The sequence below is a fragment of the Argiope bruennichi genome, chromosome 9 (genome assembly GCF_947563725.1).
Source record: "Argiope bruennichi chromosome 9, qqArgBrue1.1, whole genome shotgun sequence".
Taxonomy (NCBI): Eukaryota; Metazoa; Arthropoda; class Arachnida; order Araneae; family Araneidae; genus Argiope; species Argiope bruennichi.
The window spans coordinates 127410434-127431825 of record NC_079159.1 but is presented as its reverse complement, the minus strand read 5'-3'; the positions used below and the strand labels follow the sequence as shown (position 1 = coordinate 127431825).

Sequence of the window (21392 nt, the reverse complement as noted above, 5' to 3'; positions counted from 1 at the left end):
TCCATTTACACTTTTTGTTAGCATAAGTTTCTAGATTAATGATGTTGTCTGTTAAATACAAGGCTGTATGCAAATGTCATTAAAATGACAGTATGCTTTGACAATATTTATACCAGTGATTGTTTGTGACAGAATGCCCCATTAAATCCAATACTCTAATTTCGTCTAGCATCTATAAGTTAGTCTTACTTTAATTATCTACCAACATCATATTTGCTGTATTCTCTACTAATTACAAACATTTTGATGAAATCAAATTCTAAAACATTAAAGTACATGAACTTATTTATCTCAGATAGAAATATTTATATAATCTGTATCTAAATCGCCCAAAAAATTCATTCATCGATTAAGTAATTAAGTGTTTTGGTCCACGGAGAGATAATTTTCGACAGGAAAAGAGAGAAAAGAAAAAAAGAACCAGACGAACTTTCTTCCAGTCGAAGAAGTCTTGTTTTTCTTTCGAATTCGCCCCCGCGTTTTGTACCGGTCGATTTTTCTCGACTCTGCCTTCAATTTAAATAAATCGCTCTTTGCAAGTGTCCTAACGATTTTCCTGTCAAACTCACTGAGATTGCGGATGACAAAGCACCGGGATAAATCGCATCTTCTTTTAATCGCACCTCGCCCCGAACAAGCTGATCGGCTTGCAGGACGGCACGGGGGGGAGGGGGCTGAGAGGGGAGGAAGCAAATGCACGACGGTGAACTGCATAAGAATAGCCACGCAAAGCATTGAATATGAAAATTGCATTAAAAAGCAATCTTGAACATCTACTCCTAAACATCAAGGCATGCGAATATTTCCCTTCATGATAGGCTTGATTCGTCTATCATGAAGGGAATTATTCGCATGCCTTCGTCTATCAATTGATTTTATACCTATTGTAACGATTTTTACTTTTCGCATGCGAAGCATAGAGAAAGTATTGCGATCGTCAAAAAATTCGAATCTGAGATTTTGACGACTCTCCACGGTTTAGACCTTCCTGAATTCGAAAAACACATTTTTTTGGAAAATGTCTGTCTGTGACAAAGAAAATTCAAAACCGCTTTGAGCCAGGCTGATGAAATTTGGTATATTATCTTTATATACAGTTTGTAAATTTCTGTCATACTTTGAGCAAATTTTATTCAGAGGAAGTCAGCCTATCCCGTTGTTCAAATACGAGTTAAAACGATAACTACAAAACGGAGAAACCGAAAGGGATAAAATTCGATACACATATTTAACGTCTGTAGTATAGGCAGCTATCCAATTTTGAGCCAAATCCAAAGAGGGGGATTGACTGTCTATCAGTCTGTGCTTTCAGAAACGCGATAGCTCAAAAAACCAATGATTTAAATATATCACATTTGATATGCTATTTTGTGATGACAATTGTAGTTCTGTGCTCAAATTTTTATTTCAGTTGGTTTAGAAAAAATGCACCTATAACACAAATTCGCCTTTATTGGAAAGTACGCGAGAAAGTGGTTATATCGTGTTCTTTACAGTAATAACATCATATTGTTACAAATCTGTAAGCCAGCGTCCTGGCCTAGGGGTAGCGCATCTTCCCCGTGATCTGGTGTCCCGGGTTGGAGTCCTGATTCGGGCAGGGTTTTGCTTCTGTGAGGTGTGTGAAAGAGACCCTGTAAAAAGGGGTTGTGTAAGCAAGTGTGTGAGTGTCATCTTCATATGAGCTAGAAGTCAGACTTCTGCCCTCGGCTGCTCAGTGACCTTTACCCTCAGAAGCTATTGCACAAACTCGGCTTAAAATTGTTGACTTCGTCAACGGACTTGTCAATAGCAAGTGTCATAAGTAACAACAACAAAGCGGTAATGTTGCTTCCCAGCATTTAGTTCGATCACTAGAAAGACCGTTTTACGATCAGCTCTGTCGGATGCTGATCGGATGCCGAATCGGCGATCCCAGAGCTTGGCGACAAAATAGATAATGAATCCTCAAGAGTTTTGGCGATAGAGCCAATAGAAGCTCAGATATGCTTGATTTGCCGGCGTCCTAGCATAGAGGTAGCGCGTCTTCCTCGTGATCTGGGCATCCTGGGTTCGAATCCCGGTTCATGCATGGTTGTTCTTCATCTGTGTTCTATCTGTGAGGTATGTGAATGTGCCCCCTGTAAAAAGGGGTTGTGCAAGCGAATGTGTGTGTTTCATCAGCTAAAAGTCAGACATCTGCCCTCGGGTGCTCAGGGTCTTTACCCTCAGAAGCTACTGCACCCCTTTCCGTGGTAACGCGGACACGACATCATCATATGCTTGATTTGTTCCAGAACCTTCTCTGTCCTGCTCCGGGAATTATAAAAGGAGTGTAGTCCAAGCCGAAGACATTCGTGTATAAAGTCGTCGAGAGGATTAGATCGCATAGCGAATCTGCGCGAATTAATTGGATCAGTTCAGCGATGCGCGAGCGTCGAATAGAGCTCAAGCGGTAGGTGAATTGAGCTGTGAACCTAACCCTGGGGTTTATTATAGAAGTAGCATCGAGTCGGGTATGGAGTAGCCAGTCGTGTAGTACTGAGTCGGCAGATGGATGCAGATAAAGCGAGGAGACAATGGAGAATTGCAGGCGTTTGGAGAGACTGTAGAGAGTGGATACGTAGATTCCTTCCTTCTTCTGGACTGTGATTGTTGTTAGCTACCGATTACTGCTCGAGGGCTGCTGTTTGTAATAAGTGTGCTGCTGTGTATTGCTTGTGTACGTCGCGGCTGTATTTTGTCGTCTGTGTATTCCTGTCTACGTGCTAATAAACGTGTGTCGTCGTTCGTTACTGAGGCCTATTGATTGTTTTCCATTGTTTGCCCATTGACTTCACGGACTTAAAAGAGAAAGTTTCGTAACAATATATACTATACGATGTACAGTTTTCTTCCTTCTAAGATATAAAAGAAGACTATTAGAAATAAAATTACCCTTAATTATATAAATGCATCATTCGCTTTTCCATAGTATATGCATGCTATTTGGTACCAATTTTTCTGAAGTCTTTTTTTCTACTCAAATTACTTTCTTTTCTTTCAATATGCAGAATTTTAATACAATTGTCCACGCTTCATTTCAAAAACAAACAGAAGGGAAAATCACATTTAAATGCATTCAAAGCACGATTTATCGAAAAAATAATGAGAGTTAATTATTAATTTAGAAGAAAAGATGGAATTTCGGATATAAGGAAAGACAAAAATTTCCATCCTATTTTTTGCTTCACAGGGAAGAAAAAAAAAAAGCTGAGCGTACGATGAAGTACCCATTTTCTCTTCAATATTTTTCGACTCGTCTTTGCGGCAAAAAAGGATTTTTATTTTAAATAAGTACCCCAAATCCTTTTTTTTTTTTTTTTAAATTTCCTAGTAAACTTTTTCCTTAACAATAAAACATGCCCATTTTTCTGCGCTAAATGCGACATTAAATCGTCTCTTTTTTCTTCTAATGTATTTTTTCATATCATAATATATTTATAAAATTTAAGCAAGTATTTTGCCAGATATTAAATGCTTAGTAAATATTTGTTGTTGTTTATCCTTTCTGCCTTAATTATCAATTGAAGTTATATATTTTATAACGTCACTTCAGCAGAATCTTAGATATTTACATTTACGATTTCTTTCTTTTTTTTATGCTTTGATTTTGTTGTTGAAATGTTTTGTGGACACGCATAAATTATCGAGTGAAAACCACCCTATCATTGTTTGATGCTTTTACCGGTGAATACATCAATGAAGGATGCAGAATAACTTGAAGGCTGCAGCTCGTGAACACTTCAACAATTGTGTGATGATTGTAATACAAATTGATTCGTACGCTGTTAGTGTGAAGCTCAAAATCTTTTCCTTAAGGGCTGCATAGATTTCGAGCTTTTAACATTGCTTCTTATAATCACCTTTTAAGATTTTGCGCATCCAAAATGTATATTTTAAATTAATATCTTCTACTGTGCACAAACTTTACTATATCTGTTCGTATAAAAAATACAAAAAAAAAGATTGTCATACTGGTTTATATCCTCGATCAAGGACGCGGTGGCCTGTTGATAAGGTCCCGACTTCGGGATTGGAGGGTTCCACATTCGAGACCCGATCCATCGAAGCATAAGTGGGAATGGTGCATATTAAATCCGTTGGAGCTAAATGTCATCCCGTTGGTGTAGTATGGAAGTTTGAAAACTGGTGTCAGGTCACATGTCACCTGACCGCTGTTCAAAGTTACACGTTTCGTCTCAAAATAGCTCTAGCGTTGCTTTCAAATGAGAAATTAATACAACTCGAATAAAAGATGACTCGATCAAATACTTTGCTCTCCAGGAGCACATCTCTTTTATTTAGAAGAGTTTCCACGCCCGCGAAGTGCATTAGTTAATTGATTTCGTTTCCAATGGATTTTCTTTCTACATTCCCAATTTTTGACTTCTTCCTTCCTAACTCACCTTTCACCGAGGAGCGCTCCTTCATTTACCACCATTCGGTTTTCTTCTTGCTCCTTTAACGGCAACATCATGCCTCATAGTTTCTAAAAAACATATACACTTTACTTTGGAATTCTTGCTTTTTAGTATTCAGTCACTATTCATTTATTTCAGAGTTTAAATTTACATTCTTATTTTTTTTTAAAGTACATTATATTCAAAATGTATCCTCTAACCTAATAATCACTCTTTGCACCATTAAATGAAACTCTAAAAATCTCTGTTAATTTTTTTTCTATTTGTAAATAATCTTATTTGCAGGCTATTTGGTTCAAGTTATGGTTTGGTCAAGAATCAAATGTGAAGATACGTTGCCGTTGAATACAGTGAATCGAATAACCGAAATTCCTCTTGCTGTTTTCTGAAACCTGTTACGGGCTTCATGAGAAAAACGGATTTAAATTTACTGATAAAAATAAAATTAAGAATGAACAATCAGTGAAAGCGGAATTTTATTCTTTCGATGATAACTTGTATCTTTGGGAACTTAAAAGTAGAAAAATGTGGCTGCAGTTCGTCAGTCTAGAAATTAGCAGAGTTACAAAAATATTTTTCAATAAATCGGAATTTTAAAAAATATTTTATAATTTATAGCCAAAAATATTAATTTTAAATCTGCATATGAAGTTTGCTGCATGTCAAGCATATTTAGTAATCAATATATGATACAAATTTCTTGTAGTTTTGTCTAAAGAATATTATGTGAATGTTGAAGGATATTTAAACGGATAAAAATATCAGAACCTCCTTCCTCATACGCGCCTGCACTCTTCGCCCAGTCAGCTCGAAAATGCTGAAAGTAAAATGAATTCCAAATAATATGTTCTGCAAATGTCATCGTTTTTTTACTGGTAATGATAGTTAAACCTATATGAAAAATTCACATCTGCATTATGTTTTAGAAAATGAACCATCACCTTTTATTACGAACTGAAACCTCTAACAAAAGAAAATGAGTTTTTGTGAAGATAATAAGGTTTGAAACCAAAACTCATAAACATCCAATAAAAGTGAGAAACAATAAAAAAAAAACAAGAGAGCAAAGACGAGCTTAGAGGAGAATGAAAAAAAAATATTCAAGCCTGTCTGCTTTTTGATTATAACTCGAATGCCACCCTATTCAAAAAGAAATTATTTTTCTTCAAATCAGTCAATTAAATGTCTGTGTATGGGTTTCTGTATTTTTACATTTGTATCACTTTTTTTTTCCTTCATTTTCGTTTACCATCGGATTCCCAAAGTGAAAAAAATAGCAAAGAGCATCTGTGTCTCAAAATAAAAAATTCTGTAAAAAAAAGGATAAAATTTAACTTTCAAGAGTAAACTCAGGGCGTGCTGCAACTTTGTAGCCCTAATGGACGAACCTCCATCGTGTAGATATAGCAAGACTATATAGATACTTAATTCTTATGTGTGATTGCAAGCATATCTTATATAAAAGCATTGCGAGCGATGCATACAATAACGCAGCAACTGCTTGGTTGCTGAGAAAAATAGAGTTGGTGAGTAGATATGGAGAATGAAACAAATTTAGGTGCCGCATCATCATCTAACCTTGGTTCGAAATTCATTTTTCAATTGTTTCATGAATGGAGCGTCAATATAAATAAACTGGACTGAATCATTATAACATCCCAACAGAATGCAGAGCAAAGATTCGGATCACTTTCATAACCAAACCTTTTTCATTTTTCCAATTACAAAAGGCCGCAAAAAGTCCAAAATTGCAATATCTCAGAAACCTTTTATTATTGGTCTTTCTGCAAGAGAAATGGCCTTTTGCTTTTTTCTGCCGTAAAGCGGCGAGGGTAAAGCCCCTCAATTTCCAATTTCTTTTATGTGGCGGTCTTTAAAGACGAGCGTTTTGTTATCTCTCTTTGTAAACAAAGATGGGGTTCACGTTTCGAGAAAAAGCTTTTCTGGATCGACTGATATGTTTCAGTGAAAGAAAGAATAAAGATAAGGAACGGTTTGCTGCTTTCCGGGATTATTTCCACCAAAGCATGTGAATCAGTGACAGAGATGACAAGTCCATTGAAAACAAGATCCACGGGAGTTGCTGTAAAAATGATTTATTGGAGAAATAAACCTTTACGGGACTAGAAGGATGCAAAGGTAAAGTTTTTTAAATTCTTTTTGGAGTTTTTGTCCATGTATGCTCATACACGAAGTTTCCTTTTTTACTTTCTCGTGTAGTAAGTACAGAGAAAGTATTGTAATTGCCGAAAATCTAGAACCCGAGATTTTGTCGAATGCTCGAGTTTCAGACCTTCCTGAGTTCGAAAAACACATTTTTGGCATTAAGTCCGTCTGTCTGCGACAAAGAGAACTCATAAATGCGTTGAACTAGATGAATGAAATTTGGTATGTGGTCTTTACACCAAATTTGTAGATTGCAATGAAATTGTAAGTAAACTTTTCAGAGGATGCCTGTCTGTCCGGTTGTTCGAATACAAATTAATGCGATAACAACAAAACGAAAGGATTTAAATGGGTAAAATTCGTTGCACAGATTTAACATTTATAATGTAGATATCTGTGAAATTTTGAGTGAATTCAAATAAGGGTTTGACCATCTGTTGGTATGTACTTCAGAAACACATAAATGCGATAACTCAAAAACGCAATGACTTAAATTTATCAAATGTGGTGTGGGATTTTGAATTACGAGAACAGTTCTTTGCAATTTTTTTTTTCAATTGGTTGAAAGAAACGTGTTCAAAACGCTCATTCGATTTTCGGATCACATGCCAGGGATTAATAGTCAAGCTATGTCACAAATCACGTGATAGGTTTAGTAAAAATGCTTAATTCAGACCAGGGGTTAATATTTCGTAACTATTGCCTGCCAGTGCCAATGAAGGCTCTCTCTCGATGATAGCACCTTTGTTTAGAGAGTATGCCGGAAAGTTTGGGAGAAATCATTTCCGCTGATTTTATTTCAATTGGCATCATAATTTTACGATTCAAATGTACCAAATTACGCGAAATGATCTAGGAAATCGTAATAATTGGTTAATGTTTGGTGGAATAGGGCTTTTCGCTAAACGCTTTCGGAACTTCTGTCAACAAATCTAAAGGGAGGGGAAGTAGATTTCTTTCTGTCTAAGTTAAATGCAAGTATGATACTCATATACATTCTGCGAAATCTGATGTTACACTCAGGATCTTTCAGTCTCGAAGCCGCATCCCATCGATAAATTGTGAGCAAAAACAATTTATGTATCTATTGCTATATTCTTTTCTGCAAGCCGAATGATCGACTCGTAACTTCTGGGGATTGGAAGAGCTATCAGAAATTTTGTACCACAAAATCTGTTCATTATGATGAAGTGTTTATTTGTTGTGATTTACTTTTCTATCTTTATTTTTATACTTTAAGGAATTATAGGAAAATGAAAATTTCAACCTCTATACAATTTCCATATTTTCTGAGCTGAATGATTTATCTGTAACTTTCCGAGATTTTCAAAACCCTCGCCAGTTCAACTTCATCAATATTTCTTTTGTTATCTTTTTTTCATGGGGAATATCATAATATAAATTAAACAAGAGAGGGATTAAATTTTAGAAAGTATTTGAAAAATAGCACTTTCATGAGCACTTAAGGAAATCAAAATAACAGCCTATTTTCTCATTCTGTTGTACTACCAGATTTTTTTCACATTTATCACATTATAAAGCAGTGCTGATTTAATAATTTATTATGAGAGATGGCGTTTGAAGTTCATACATCGGTTACAACTCTCAATCACAATGTGGCCCCTCACTTGCCACTAATACCACTTGCTCTTTCACTTCACAATTGATTGCCACTTGTTAGCGTATTTAAGGAAAATTTATACGCAAGTTTATTTGTATTCTTTACTATTTCGTGCTCTAAAAACAAGGTTGAGTTTACATGTTTTTAATTTTATTGCACATGCTTGAAAAAAATTTAGAGATGTGTTGTTTTGTTAAAAGATTCCTTATTATAAATATTCATTTCAAAAGAAATTTACCATTTTTTTTTTTATTGCTTCATTTGTATTACAATTTAAGCATGGAAAATTCGAGATTGACTTGCTCGTTTAAGGTAACACATTTGTAACAGTGCATTATGAAATTGTTTCAAAACCATCTTCAAAAGGTTAAAGCGCTGCGAAGACAGCTCGTTAACGCTGAAAAATATAGGGAAGCTTCACTCTCGGAAGTTTTGCCAGAAACCTTTTAGCATGAAAGAAATTAGTAAATATACAATGGATTGTGTAATTTTTTGTAATTTTATATTTTTTCAAGAGTTTCAAACTTGGCTTTTCAATTACTTTTACATGCATTTGTGGGCTTTTAGTTCATAGAAATTTTCTTGAAGAAGAAGGAAGAAAATCTGACATTAAAAAAAACAGAAAATTGTGGAAAATAAATTATTGGGAGTAAAATAAGAACAAAATGTATTCTGTAAATCATAATTGTAATTGCTAATTGTCTGTAAATAATTCTTATTTAAAAAATGAAGGAAATTTATATAGCTTGCACAAAAGTGATTTATCATTAATTAATAAAAATTCTGCTATTCATGGGAAAGGATTGCATTCGAAATTGATTCGAGAAGACACCGAGAGGCGGAAAGCAGTTGCTTATGAAAAAATGGCACGCTCGCGTTTGCTTTTGTTTTAAGAGAGCGTCAAAATGAAAGAGGCATCAAATCTCGCATTTTATATATTAGAACTTAATGCCGTTCGATTTCAGATATTGTTAAATCCAAGGTTCCTTCGAAAGGAGGAGGCGGGAAGAGCTGCTCATATAACTCATGGTGACTCTTTTTCTGGACTTTCTACTTTCGTTACTGCCTAAATATTCTTATCGTGGGTTTAAAATTTGCCTTTTGCAGAGGTTATTTACTCACAGTCTACTATTATTTGCATGAAATAGGTTTCTGGAGCATGAAATGAAAGGTGAGAAACTTAAATCCACGCAACTCAAAAAGTTGTCACAAAGAAATTTTTTTAAATTAAAAAAAAAAAGTTTAGAAAGTAAAGGAATTATTTCCTTTATTTGATAACGTCACGATAAAATTTCGATTATCGGTTTGGTATGACTATATTGATTATATAACCTCACGAATACCCTGTCCATGATGACAAGATAAAATATTCATTCTTAACGACAAGAGTTTTGCTTAAAATCAATTATAAACAATATCGATATGTGAGTTTTGTGCAATGAAAATGTAAAAAAGATGTTATTTTACCTATAGGTAGTAATTATTATTTGCAAATAGATCGATTGTGTTTTCCTTTAGACTTCCTGGTGTTCTTTCGTATAAAGTGATTAGAAATTTCTTTTTCATTGGTAACAATGAAGTTTGTAAATGCTAAATATTTTAAGTATCAAAACAAAACAGTTGGTAAACTGCAAAAGCAAAATTGTCCACATTTGATGTAGGAGCATCCCCAATAATGGCCTTACTATATGTCTTCTATAAATGGAAAGTCAGGTACTTTCCATACTTATCAAGTATAGAAAGTAAAGAAAATTGTTAATTTAGCATTTTAAAATGAAAAAAAAGGATATTGGATTTTTTTAATGCGAGATTGTGTCACATTAAATATATCTTTGAGCAAGAGTTTGTAAGTTATAATAAATATATATTTTTATATATTTCATATTAATAATAATATATATATCGTTTTAATTTTTCTAATATCAAAAGTATACAAAAAAGAGTCAAGATGGCAATTCTTACTCCTCGCTGAGACAGAGATTTTAACAAATCCCCATGTTTTAGACCTTTTTGAATCCAGAAAAATTAACTTTATTATTGTATATCTCTATGGCCACAATGCCACAAAAATGCAACAACATAGATACATAAAATTTGGTTTGCTGTGTTGCCCCAAAAATGTATATTTCTGTCAACTTTTCAATGAAATCAGTGCATCTCAATCCATTGTAACATCTTGGAGATATATATTTTTAAAGCTACCCCCTTCAATGACTAAACGGAATTTATGTATATCGCTCATTTGTAATATTTTTATTAAAATAGCATTCTCTATATGCACTTAGTTATATACAGCAAGGATATTAAATAAATTAACATTATAGTTCTAGACATCTTTCTTCCTCAGTAGCGTCCAGAGGTCTCACGTTCTCCTTCACCCCTTTCGTTCACCCCCATATTCCTCTATTCTTTATTCTTCACTAAGAAGTCTTACATTGGGGGCGGGAGAAAGTTCTTTGAACTCAGCTGCTGTCGAGGTATATCACACTATCTGTCCATTCTTGCTCATGTCTCGAGATGAACTCATCACGTGAACATAAAAACGCGAATAATTAAATATATGAAATCTAGTGTATGCTTTTATCGCTAGGCTTAAAGATCTATATCAATTTTTTTTACTAATATCTCTGAAGATTTGGTTGCCTTTTGGTCTGTCTATCCCAGCGCATCTTAGAAAACAGAATTTGCTTGATGTCGATATTATAGATATATATCCATTTGGTACTTGCTTTTAATATCGATATTGTAGGTAAGTATCAATTTTTGGATGCAATTAGTACATAATGTACAATTGACATTTTTTTTTTCTTTTCTGTTTAGTACGAAATAACACAAGAGGTGCTCCGAAAATACAAACACTATATTGTATGATCATATGAGTTTATATATATATCCTGTTTATATATTTCAATGCTGAACAAAAAGAAGGAAGAGCTATAATCATTGTATTTAAGAGCCTGTAATGATTGAAGAATTAATTTTGAATGGTATCTCAGGTTTTTATAATAAACACCCGAAGTCTTGTAAAATATTTAGCTTATTATGCGCCTGAAAATCCTTGTAATAAAAAAACTTTACTTCGCTAAAAAGAGAGCTAGTTAGAAACTAGCTCTCTTAAGTTTTACTTTTGGGAGGGGAAAGAGTCAGCGTCTGTGTTTCTATGCAGCTTATGAGGATTTAAAAAAAAAACTATAAAAAATAATTTTGAATGAAAACTTTTTATAAAAAGTACTAAACGATAAATTTATCAATTTCAAGTTTATTTTTTCAGTTTTCTGGAAGTTTAATCAAATATTTCTAAGGAATACTCATTTCTGAATACTATTTCATTATTTTATTATCAATACTATGCTATCTATTCATTGTTTCTATAATATACTGTACTATTTGAAAGGCAAAATGAATTTAACGAATGTCAGCAATCTTAAATCCATCATATTGTAATTGGAAAATTCTTTTAATTCCAATCGGCATTTCAAATAAATTTTATTAACTTCTTTTTTAAAAACAAACAATCTTTTAATCTGAAAAGTAACGAGATTTGGTAGTAAAAATGGACTTCTCATTTTACAACCTGCAAAGAATCGGATGTACTCTAGAGTTTTAAATAAATTGTCTGTTAAATAAAATCCATTTTTTCAGCTTAGTAATTATGTTATCTTACAAAACAAATTAATAACATTAAGTGTGTTTTGTTCATTATCATTTCTAAACTGAAATTTGTTCAATGAAAGCTTTCTTTTAATTGAAAGCATTCTTCATTTTAATTAAAAACTGTGGATTGACTATCAATCCAAGTAAAATGGTTTTTCATGTGATTGCACGCTATGGAAGCATTTGAGACTAAATATGCATTTTAATTGCTACAAACTACCTTTTCAACTTCAAATTTCTTGACCACTCAAAGCATTCACACGAAGTCCAGGAGCACCTCGGAACATGTATAATACTTCCGCCAAATTCTTTAAAAGGAAATAGTAGTTACAATATTAATAATAAAAATGAATCTACTTTCGCTTTTACTGAAGGGAGAAAACTCGAAATACTTCTAAAATCAAAATTTTGCAAAGTAATGGAAAATACTTTGCATTTTTTGAAGCTATTAGAAAACAAAATATTTGATTATTTATAGGTTATTTGATTTTGTATAGTGTATTGTTTGCATATAATAAAAATATTTGATTATATATAGTGTTTGAGATCAACTATTTTAATTTTCCATAATTTTAACTATAATATGTCACTGCATAGGAAAACGTAGAAGTAAAATTACCTCCAAGATGATCATCTACGCTGTACGTTTTCGTCAAATAATGAAGTTTTTTTCAGCCTGTCAAAATCATTTCAAAATGAAGATACAATAAACAAATATTTTAAACAAGTTCCGAATTCATCAAAATGAGCCAGCTAATATAATTAAAACTTACTACGTTTGTCTCTCGAGTAAGACATATTACGGAACTATTTAGAAACTTAAATGACCTTGTTCGTCTAAATTTCCAAATTATATCGTTATTAATTGGCTCTTAACGAGATCAAAATTTTGGAAAAATCTATATGCAAACAGTAGAGAAAATTCTGAGACTGTATCCTTGAAATGTGTCTTAATTAGAAATCATTCATTCCTAGTTGATTTGGCTGTCAAATACCTAAAAATATTTATCTTGGGTTTTAACTAATTAAAATATTTGAGAGAAGCCGTTTAAGATGTCCCCAGCTAATGACGCAGTTTGCAAGAACAATGGGTCATTAAGGAAGAGCGCCGAATTATGTTCTTAAGATAATGCTAAGCACTGTTAGTATTATACCAAGGAATAAAAATTGGTAAAAGAACATAACGTTTATCTAAGTAACAATGAAAACTTCCTGTAAATATTCGTATAATGAAATATCTCTATAAAAGGGAATTTATGTCGAGGGAGACAGTAAACGTATCGCTAAGAACAGTTAACTCCGTGCTCTGCGAATTTATTTCCTCTCCTGATCAAATGACATGTAATGTTGGTCGGTTGATTAGCGGTTCGCTGACGCAAGACCCATTGGTTGGTCATATAATTCCAGTATATTTGGGTTTATTATGTCGAAATTAAGTTTCACACTAATTGATAAGAAATGTTTATAAAGTTAATGAAACTGATAGTTCAAATGATGTTTAATTCAAAAAAAAAATCGAATGGATGTAAAAATGGATAGGCCATCTAAAATTTCTTTGAAGTAAAATAGGTGTTGAAGATTTTGTTAAAAAATGGACCAGATTGGGGAAAGCAGACACTCAAATTTATTGAAACAGTTCGCTTTTTCAATCCCACAACAAAGTTTTATTCTTCATTTTCTGACTCCATTGAATTTATCAGCTAGAGTACAGAATATCCTTGCTATGTGTTTTTAAGTTCACATAAAAATATGAATATGTAATAATTTGTGCGCGTGGGTGTGCGCGTGTGCGTGTGCCATCTTTACATGTGTTGATTCAGGCAAGGGAATTATAGGGATCTTTTAAAAGAATGTGTTTAGATAGACAAAATTTTATCCCTTCACTCGGAGTGTGGGAACTTGTCGATGTTAACAATTTTACAGAGCTTCTGTTGCATTAATTAAATAAATAAAGGTGGAATTGGATCAGGAAATAAAAGAATATTTTAGAATGAAGTTAATATGGAATGAATTAAGATAAAACTTTGAAATTAATGAGGGTTAAATTAAATTTTAAAATTATATATATAATATGTTTATGGCAATTTAGGCAATTTTTCCGAAGAGGTCGAAACAGTTAACTGGTTTACTACTTGCACCCAAGTCGAAATACTTTTGCCACAGAATCGTCAACGACGTGCTGCACACGTGAGTAAACAATTATGACAGATGTAAAAATGATGTTCGAGGGTTATTATTTTAGATTTTGGAGAAGCACAATTTACAGGAGGACCTCTTAGGGTCAATTCATTTACACGGTATAAATCTCTTTCCGAATTCTGTAAGGAATCGGATACTTTGTGAAGCTTCGCTACAAGTTATAGTGAACTGTTTTGGTATGAGCAACTGCGAATTGACCCGTGTTCTCTTGCCACCGCAAGTGGTTAACACGATATTTTAACGACACTTGGGATTAACACTATCACAAAAATTTGAGAGAGGAGTTAATGCGGTAACACATTTTCAACTTGGAGATCGCAGGCTGGAGTTCCGATTCCACTGAAGATCTGATTTGTGCATGGAACATAAACGTCGGATGAATTAGTGTCATCTTACTGGTGTGGCTTAAACGTTCGGCCAAATGGTACAGTCTGAGGTGGCGTCTTTGTCATCAAAGTACGTCTAAAGACATAGAATAGTCCTAGTTTCTTTACTGAAAACGGGACTACCATTCAGTCAATGCACAATTCTTTGTGAGTTCATTGATTGACCCTTCTTTTAAAAATTGCATATGGGCATTCTATCTGAAATTGCCATTCATTGTTATCAGCAGAAGTGGATCTGTAATTCAAATTTATAAAAATTCACTGCATGACAGATTACTTCACAATGTAGTGATTAGATTTGGGACATGATCGCAAGCATTTTTTTATTCTTGCTATGTTATTTCGGAACGCTTATTTGAAGATCATTCATGTTTGCGTGGTTGGACCGAATTTCTGGGAAAAGGAATAATTTTTAATGTTATTTTATTTTATCGTTTAAAATCCGTTTTTATTTTCTCACTCAATCGTATGAACTCTAAAGTCAGCTACTGAATGCTAGAATTTTTCGAGAAGAAAGATAAATTTCAATAATATTTATTAAATTACATGAAGGTTTGTATAATTTTAAAAGGATGAAAGATACTGTTTCTTGCATTGCATCAGTAAGTAAGATAGAATAAGTAAGAAAGGAGTGCTTGATCATGCAATAATAAAATTTAATTTTGAAATTCTGTTTTGCGTTCCATGTTGCACAGAAATACAAGGAATTTTTTTCGAACGAAAAAATAATAATTTTCGCCCATTTATATAGGTTTTTCCCAAAGTATGCCTTAGCATTTTGCTGTCAGAAGAGCTTTTCTCTAAGACAATTGCATCATATGAAAACTCTAGAATCCTCTATAAAACATTGTCATATGTTATTATTGTCATTGTTTTGATAAAACTGGATCGGAAAATGAGGTTTTGTGGGAAAAAATTCTGATAAATCTCTAGCTTAAATCTAATTGTTAGAAAACACATTTCAAGTTTTTGTGACTGAAGAAATCTGTCAAGCAAAAACAAAGATTTTTTGAGAGCTCAAAGTTGAATATAATTTTTCAAGGATTTGTTCAATTTGAATGCTTGTTATCTCAATTTTTTTCCTGAACAATGTGGTGTTTATTGCATTGAAGATTCCTATTTATGAATTTTTCTCAAATACAATAGCTAAATGAGACAACAAAATTTCAACTGGCTATGTTTTCAAATAACTGCTGCTTCATTCATTATTTACTTTTTGCCCTTTTTTTTTTTTACTGAATTGTTTTACATTTAAATATTATCAGAAAATAGCATAAAATCTAGGCCTCAATGGTATCAATTCAACAAGGATAACGAAAAAAATCATTTTATTGGTGTATAACATTTAACAAATTATAAACCCATCTTTAATATTCCACCATAGTAATGCAATGGAATGCCAAAAATAAAGACAATTTTCAAGTATTTATGTCTTTTTCCCATCAAAAGCATGAAATGTTTATTCCCATTTTTGACTTTGATTCAGCAATATTTTACAAAAAGCCAAATGCAACTTCATTGATTAAAACTCTTCTTAAAATATTGTAACTATTAATTTGACAAAATTCCTAATGATATTCGTGATAAAGATGTTTTTTCCTCTCAACTAATAATTTGTCATATTCAATCAGTTAGAAATTATTGAAATTGACAAATCATCGCACCCTAAAATGGCAGTAATATTCCTTCAGCTACTACATTTCTTTAAATAAACGGTTTCATTATTTTAAACAATATTTGCTTCAATACATCCAAATTAATATCAATATAAGTCATATCTGCTGTCAGTATGTTAGCTAATAAATAACACTGTTCATCGAAATAATTTACCTGTCGGCAAATAAATTCTAATTCTTTTTATTTTAGACTGTTAGCCATGGCCGAATGCCCGCCTCCTGAAGTCAACATTAGTGTCCTAAATCTATCAACTCCCGAAGACCATCTGCAACAAGCATCCAATGAGCAAGTGGAACGACTCAAATTCATCGCCTATGGCATAATTAGCTCTGTCATCATCGCTCTCGGCATTTTGGGCAACACCATTAACCTGGTTGTTCTCACTCGACCTAATTTGAAGGGAGTCACCTTCGTCTATCTCACATGGCTGGCGATCTCAGATCTCATGTCTCTGGTAGTCAGTCTCTCTTCCATGTTCCGACTGCATGGCATGCAGCCCAGGACATATCTCGCCGCTGTCTACTACTCACACGTCGAAATGCCACTAGTTAACGCCTTCATGGCCAGCAGCGTTTTCCTGGTTGTAGCTCTTACGGTGGACAGATACTTCTCTGTATGCTTACCCACACGTTTCAAAGAAGTACACAACTCTCAGAGAGCTAGGAGATCGATTGCCGCTGCCTACATATGTGCATTTCTACTATACATCCCCGTTTGTTTTCAGAAGAAACCTATTCCTGTGACCACAGGTAATCGTACTGAATACATAGCTTGTGACAACCTGGCCGTGGTAGGTCATACTGCTTTCAAAATTTACTTGATGGTGAAGGAGGTTTTAGTGAGATTGGGACCCGTGGTGCTACTGGCCATCCTCAACACTACCATCATAGTCACATTCCGGAAAACTCTAAAGAAGCGTCGAGATATGTTAGGCATGTCCAGCTCTGGACCTGTTCCATCTCACAAGAAGTACAGGGAGGAGCAGAGACTAATCATTTTGTTGGCGGGTATAGTGATCTTGTTTTTCATCAGCATGACGCCTGCTGCGGTTCTAACGATTTTGAACAGCGACGACAAAGAATTTCACTTCGGTTTCCAACTATTCCGGGCCTTTGCCAATACTTTAGAACTTGCCAATTACGCTATGAATTTCTACGTCTACTGTATGTGCAGTTCTGAAATTAGAAGGACATTTGTAGCACTTGTCACTTGTACTAAACCAACACCAAATGTGAGTTCTGCAAGTAGCAAACCTTCTGTAGAAAGTAATAACAAGTATTAGCCTGTGAATTTCTATACACTACCTTCTATTCAACTGTAGTTAAAAAGAACAAATCTTGATTCTGCGACGTTTTAGCTGTACACCAAACCTCTATATTTTATCATGTCTGAATAGAATGCAATGAGACCATACATTATAGGAGTGTTTCGCTGGACAATTTATTGAATTTGAAACAACATACGTCGCACATATAAAATGTGTCAAAGAGAGCAAATAATTTTATTGGCAGTTTTATACGCTTTAAGAATAACATATTTTTCAATAAGGTTACTTTAGAAACCGTGCGTTAATTCGTCTTTCTGCTCACGAAGCTCAACAATGATGTATGCAGTCAAAGATATAGATAATTAAAAATTGAAAAAATATTATTTTATGAACTGTGCTATTTTCTCCGGAATCAAAATTGTTCACTATTTCAGTTCTAAAACTTCTTGACTGGTATTAACATTGTAAAGAAATCTACTAACCTATGAATTATAGTGAATGTGAAATGCGTGAATAGTGAATCGATAACTTGCAGAATTTCAACAAGAACACAGGAGTTTTGTAGAAACTTGTTTGATTAGAAGCCATTTCAACTGGCCGTGTACTTCGATAAGAAACATGAAATCGGAAATCACAATTTATTGTTTATTTGTGCGACGTGATATCATTCAAACTGAATGTAAAATCGACGAAAAAGACTTTTTAAGCCTTTTATACTTCGAAAACTTTTCTAAGACACTCAAAGACCTACACGATTTGTCTTTAGAACTACTGTAGATTTGTATTATATTAAATTGTATTTATTTCTTGGAAGGTACTTTCTTAGGTACTGATTTATTTTAAAGCTTTTAGTGTTTAACTGCCTCTCGTTTTTACCTCATTGCTCGTATTCAGATTTATTTAAAAAGAAATGGACTCGTGCGACATTTGCCGAAACATTTGATGCGAGTGGAACACGCCCATGTTTAGTCTGCATCCCCTTCATTTATCTTGTTGTTCACTATGTTGAATCGCTGTGATTCTCACCTATCCTCTAATTAGATATCGTCTTCTCTTCTACGATTAAGGTATCTCTTCTACGATAAGGTAAAGAAGTAAGCATCTTCTTAGATAGTGATCCGAATCACAGGCACGATTCAGGGCAACAAACGTGTTGGTCGAAGAAAAGAATACTATGCCACAAAAGCTTTGAAATATATTTATATTGAAGACATCTCGTTGATTTTAAACTTAAACCTCTTTTATATAGTTTCATTTGAAATCTAATAATTAATAGTTAATCAATTAAAGATTATTTCACTACTTTCTTGCCTTCTTCTCATTAGTGCTAACTGCTTTTATTATTTTTTTTTTTTTCTATTTCTTATTGCTCAGTTTTACTAAAAAGATATTCTTGTGCGCTTTTCAACCTCATTTAACCTTAAATAATTAAGAATGAAATTGTGAACCTTGTTTTAAATTCTTTATATGTGTTTTAATGCTTTCTTTTACATCCATGTGCTTTGAAAATTACTATACCTCAAAGGCAATAAAGTTTATTTAAAAATTATTCATGTATAATTATTTGACATAAAAAATACATTACGCTATGGTTTTACCCTCTTGATTGAAAATGAAAATTCTCAATCCAATAGTTTTATCATAATGCAATGAAAATTAAATAAGAAAAAAAACTTATTAAATGATAAATACCATAATAAATCATTTTGAATATATTCCAACAGCAATATTTAGCTTAATAAATTGTCATAAATTTATTTATTGTTCTGAGAGTTATGTTTCTTATCAATCGAAGTTTTAAATGAGGTTTATAACTTTGACATTGTTGTTCTTTTACATGACATTATGCTTCTGTTCTTACATTTTTGTTTGCTTGCCCTCCACAGTTAAAAGCTTTACTACATTAATTGCAGTTTTTTTTATAACGATTGAGAGTTATTTCTTCCATTATGTCTAGTCAACAATTAGAATCAATTAGTAAAAGAATCGAATGTTCGATATTCTTCCAAGTGTTCACCAAAATGTTTTGAAGAGAAATCCACAAAAAATTTATAACTTACTTGTGATTTTTGTGAGTATCGTTGTTGAGTTTTTATTTCTTTGTATTTGGTGTTTATATTGTGAATAAAATATTTATGAAATTGAAAAATTTTCATGAAAAGTATCTTAAGCAGATTATACACAAAAAACTTTACATACACTACAATTTACACAACATAAAATTTAAAGATATTGAATGAATGATTTTGACATTTTTTTAAATAATTCATTATTTTTCTAATTAAAGATTTCTAAAATCGGTTTAGAAATAACAGATGCAAAATATATAAATTTTTTAATTTATTTCAAAAATGTTTATTGGCCACTTTTTAAATTTTAAAATGTTGTAAATAGACTAGTTGTCATTTAATATTATTGATTTTTCGGATAATATATAGAAAATATTGAAATGTTGTTTTAACCCATCGAGCGTCGGCTGTCCAGCTTAAGAATGTTCTTAAAACGGCCGCAGTCAAAATAAAGGTTGAACACAATTTACTAGAAAAGAAATTGGCAGAACGTTCCTAAACCGGCCTGGTATGTTTTTGCTTTCCCCTGACCATTAACAACAGGGGGTAAACTTTCCCGCGTCTCGACCATCGCCACCCCCTAAACACCGGGGATTTTGAATAGGACTGACTGATCAATCAAGTAATAAATCTGTCGACGCAGGGCAATTGCCATGCGGTTTTTCAACTAAGAAGTTGGTTTTCGCTCTGAGAACTAAGAACTTCTCTTTTAATCTGCAATGTTTGCAGAAAATAGAATTTGTTCAAAAATAAATTTTAAAAAAAATCCGCAGTATGATTTTATAAATTTTTATTAGTAATAGAAAAATTTGTTTAATAAATTATTTAAAAGGAATTATCATTCATCAAATTGCATTACGAATATAATACATTCTTTTTACTGACATTCAGTGAATTTTAATTAAGTTTTTTCTAATTTTTAGTTGTAAGCATTTTACTCGCATATTATATATAATAGATAAATATATAGTTCTCTGATTAAAATAAATTATAAAAATTTATTATTAATAATTTAAAAATACTACATTCATTTCAGATATAAATCTGTTATTGAAAATTATAAATAAAAATTTGTATTTTTTTTTTCCATTTTTTTAAGTTCTGAAAATAATAAAACAATCTTTTGTCAATATATAGTAGGTGAATATTTTATTGATAATATGTTGATGAAAATATTATTAACTTGAATATTTTTGACTTATTATCTTATTTTGAAATGATTAAAAAAATAAGTTGAAATAATAAATTTTTAAAGTTAATTTTAATACTAAAAAAACATATTAATGTATCCATTTACTCACGAGGCTTATATCTGATAAAAATCATCATTTCATTCATATTTTTAATAAGTGAATATTTTGAATGTCAATTTCTTATATCATTCCTAATTTTGTCACAAATCTTGGTAAAAATGACTTATAGTCAGTGCAGAAATATTTTCATAAATCCAAGCATTTCTCTGGCGTTAAATATTGCGAAGAATCTTTCTTTCATCTAACTCCATCAATGAAATCAAAATTTCAACTGTACCCATTTTATTAAGTTACAACATTATGATTTTTTATGAAAATTCGTAAATTATCTCGTAGATAATTTACGAAAAATGAGACTTAGCTGCATGTGTCCAACAGTTAAGAATTACCCTTTCAGACTCTTGCTTCCATGCTCTTCATTTCTGAACAATTCAAACGAATTTCACTGGCAATATTTATAAGGTATTTCGCTGCATGTGAATTTCAAAAGGTAGATGCACAATAAAATAAATGAAAAACAATCTAGAGTAAGTAATCATAACTTCAATAACGTTTAAAACCAGTGAGTGAAAATTAAGGTTTTTATTTCATTGCAACAATAAAAATACTTGCTACAAATTTTGGCACACTCATTAAAATAAAACAAATTATAGATATT

General features: G+C 32.5%; 1 protein-coding gene across 9 annotated transcripts in view; it reads left to right on the top strand.

The window, feature by feature from the left end:
• The window catches only part of LOC129985235 (probable G-protein coupled receptor AH9.1), a 186017-nt gene extending 166508 nt beyond the window's left edge, over positions 1-19509 (top strand). For 7 of the 9 annotated variants that reach the window (XM_056095189.1, XM_056095188.1, XM_056095185.1 and 4 more), the window contains one exon: positions 16335-19509. In XM_056095189.1, the coding sequence (XP_055951164.1) occupies positions 16345-17427 (1083 nt within the window). In that variant the 5' untranslated portion in view covers positions 16335-16344 and the 3' untranslated portion in view covers positions 17428-19509. Of the gene's footprint in view, positions 1-6440; positions 6582-7550; positions 7670-16334 lie in introns of those variants that run through there. The other 2 variants (XM_056095184.1, XM_056095191.1) reach the window with 2 other exon arrangements.
• The last annotated feature ends 1883 nt before the right edge of the window (positions 19510-21392 follow it).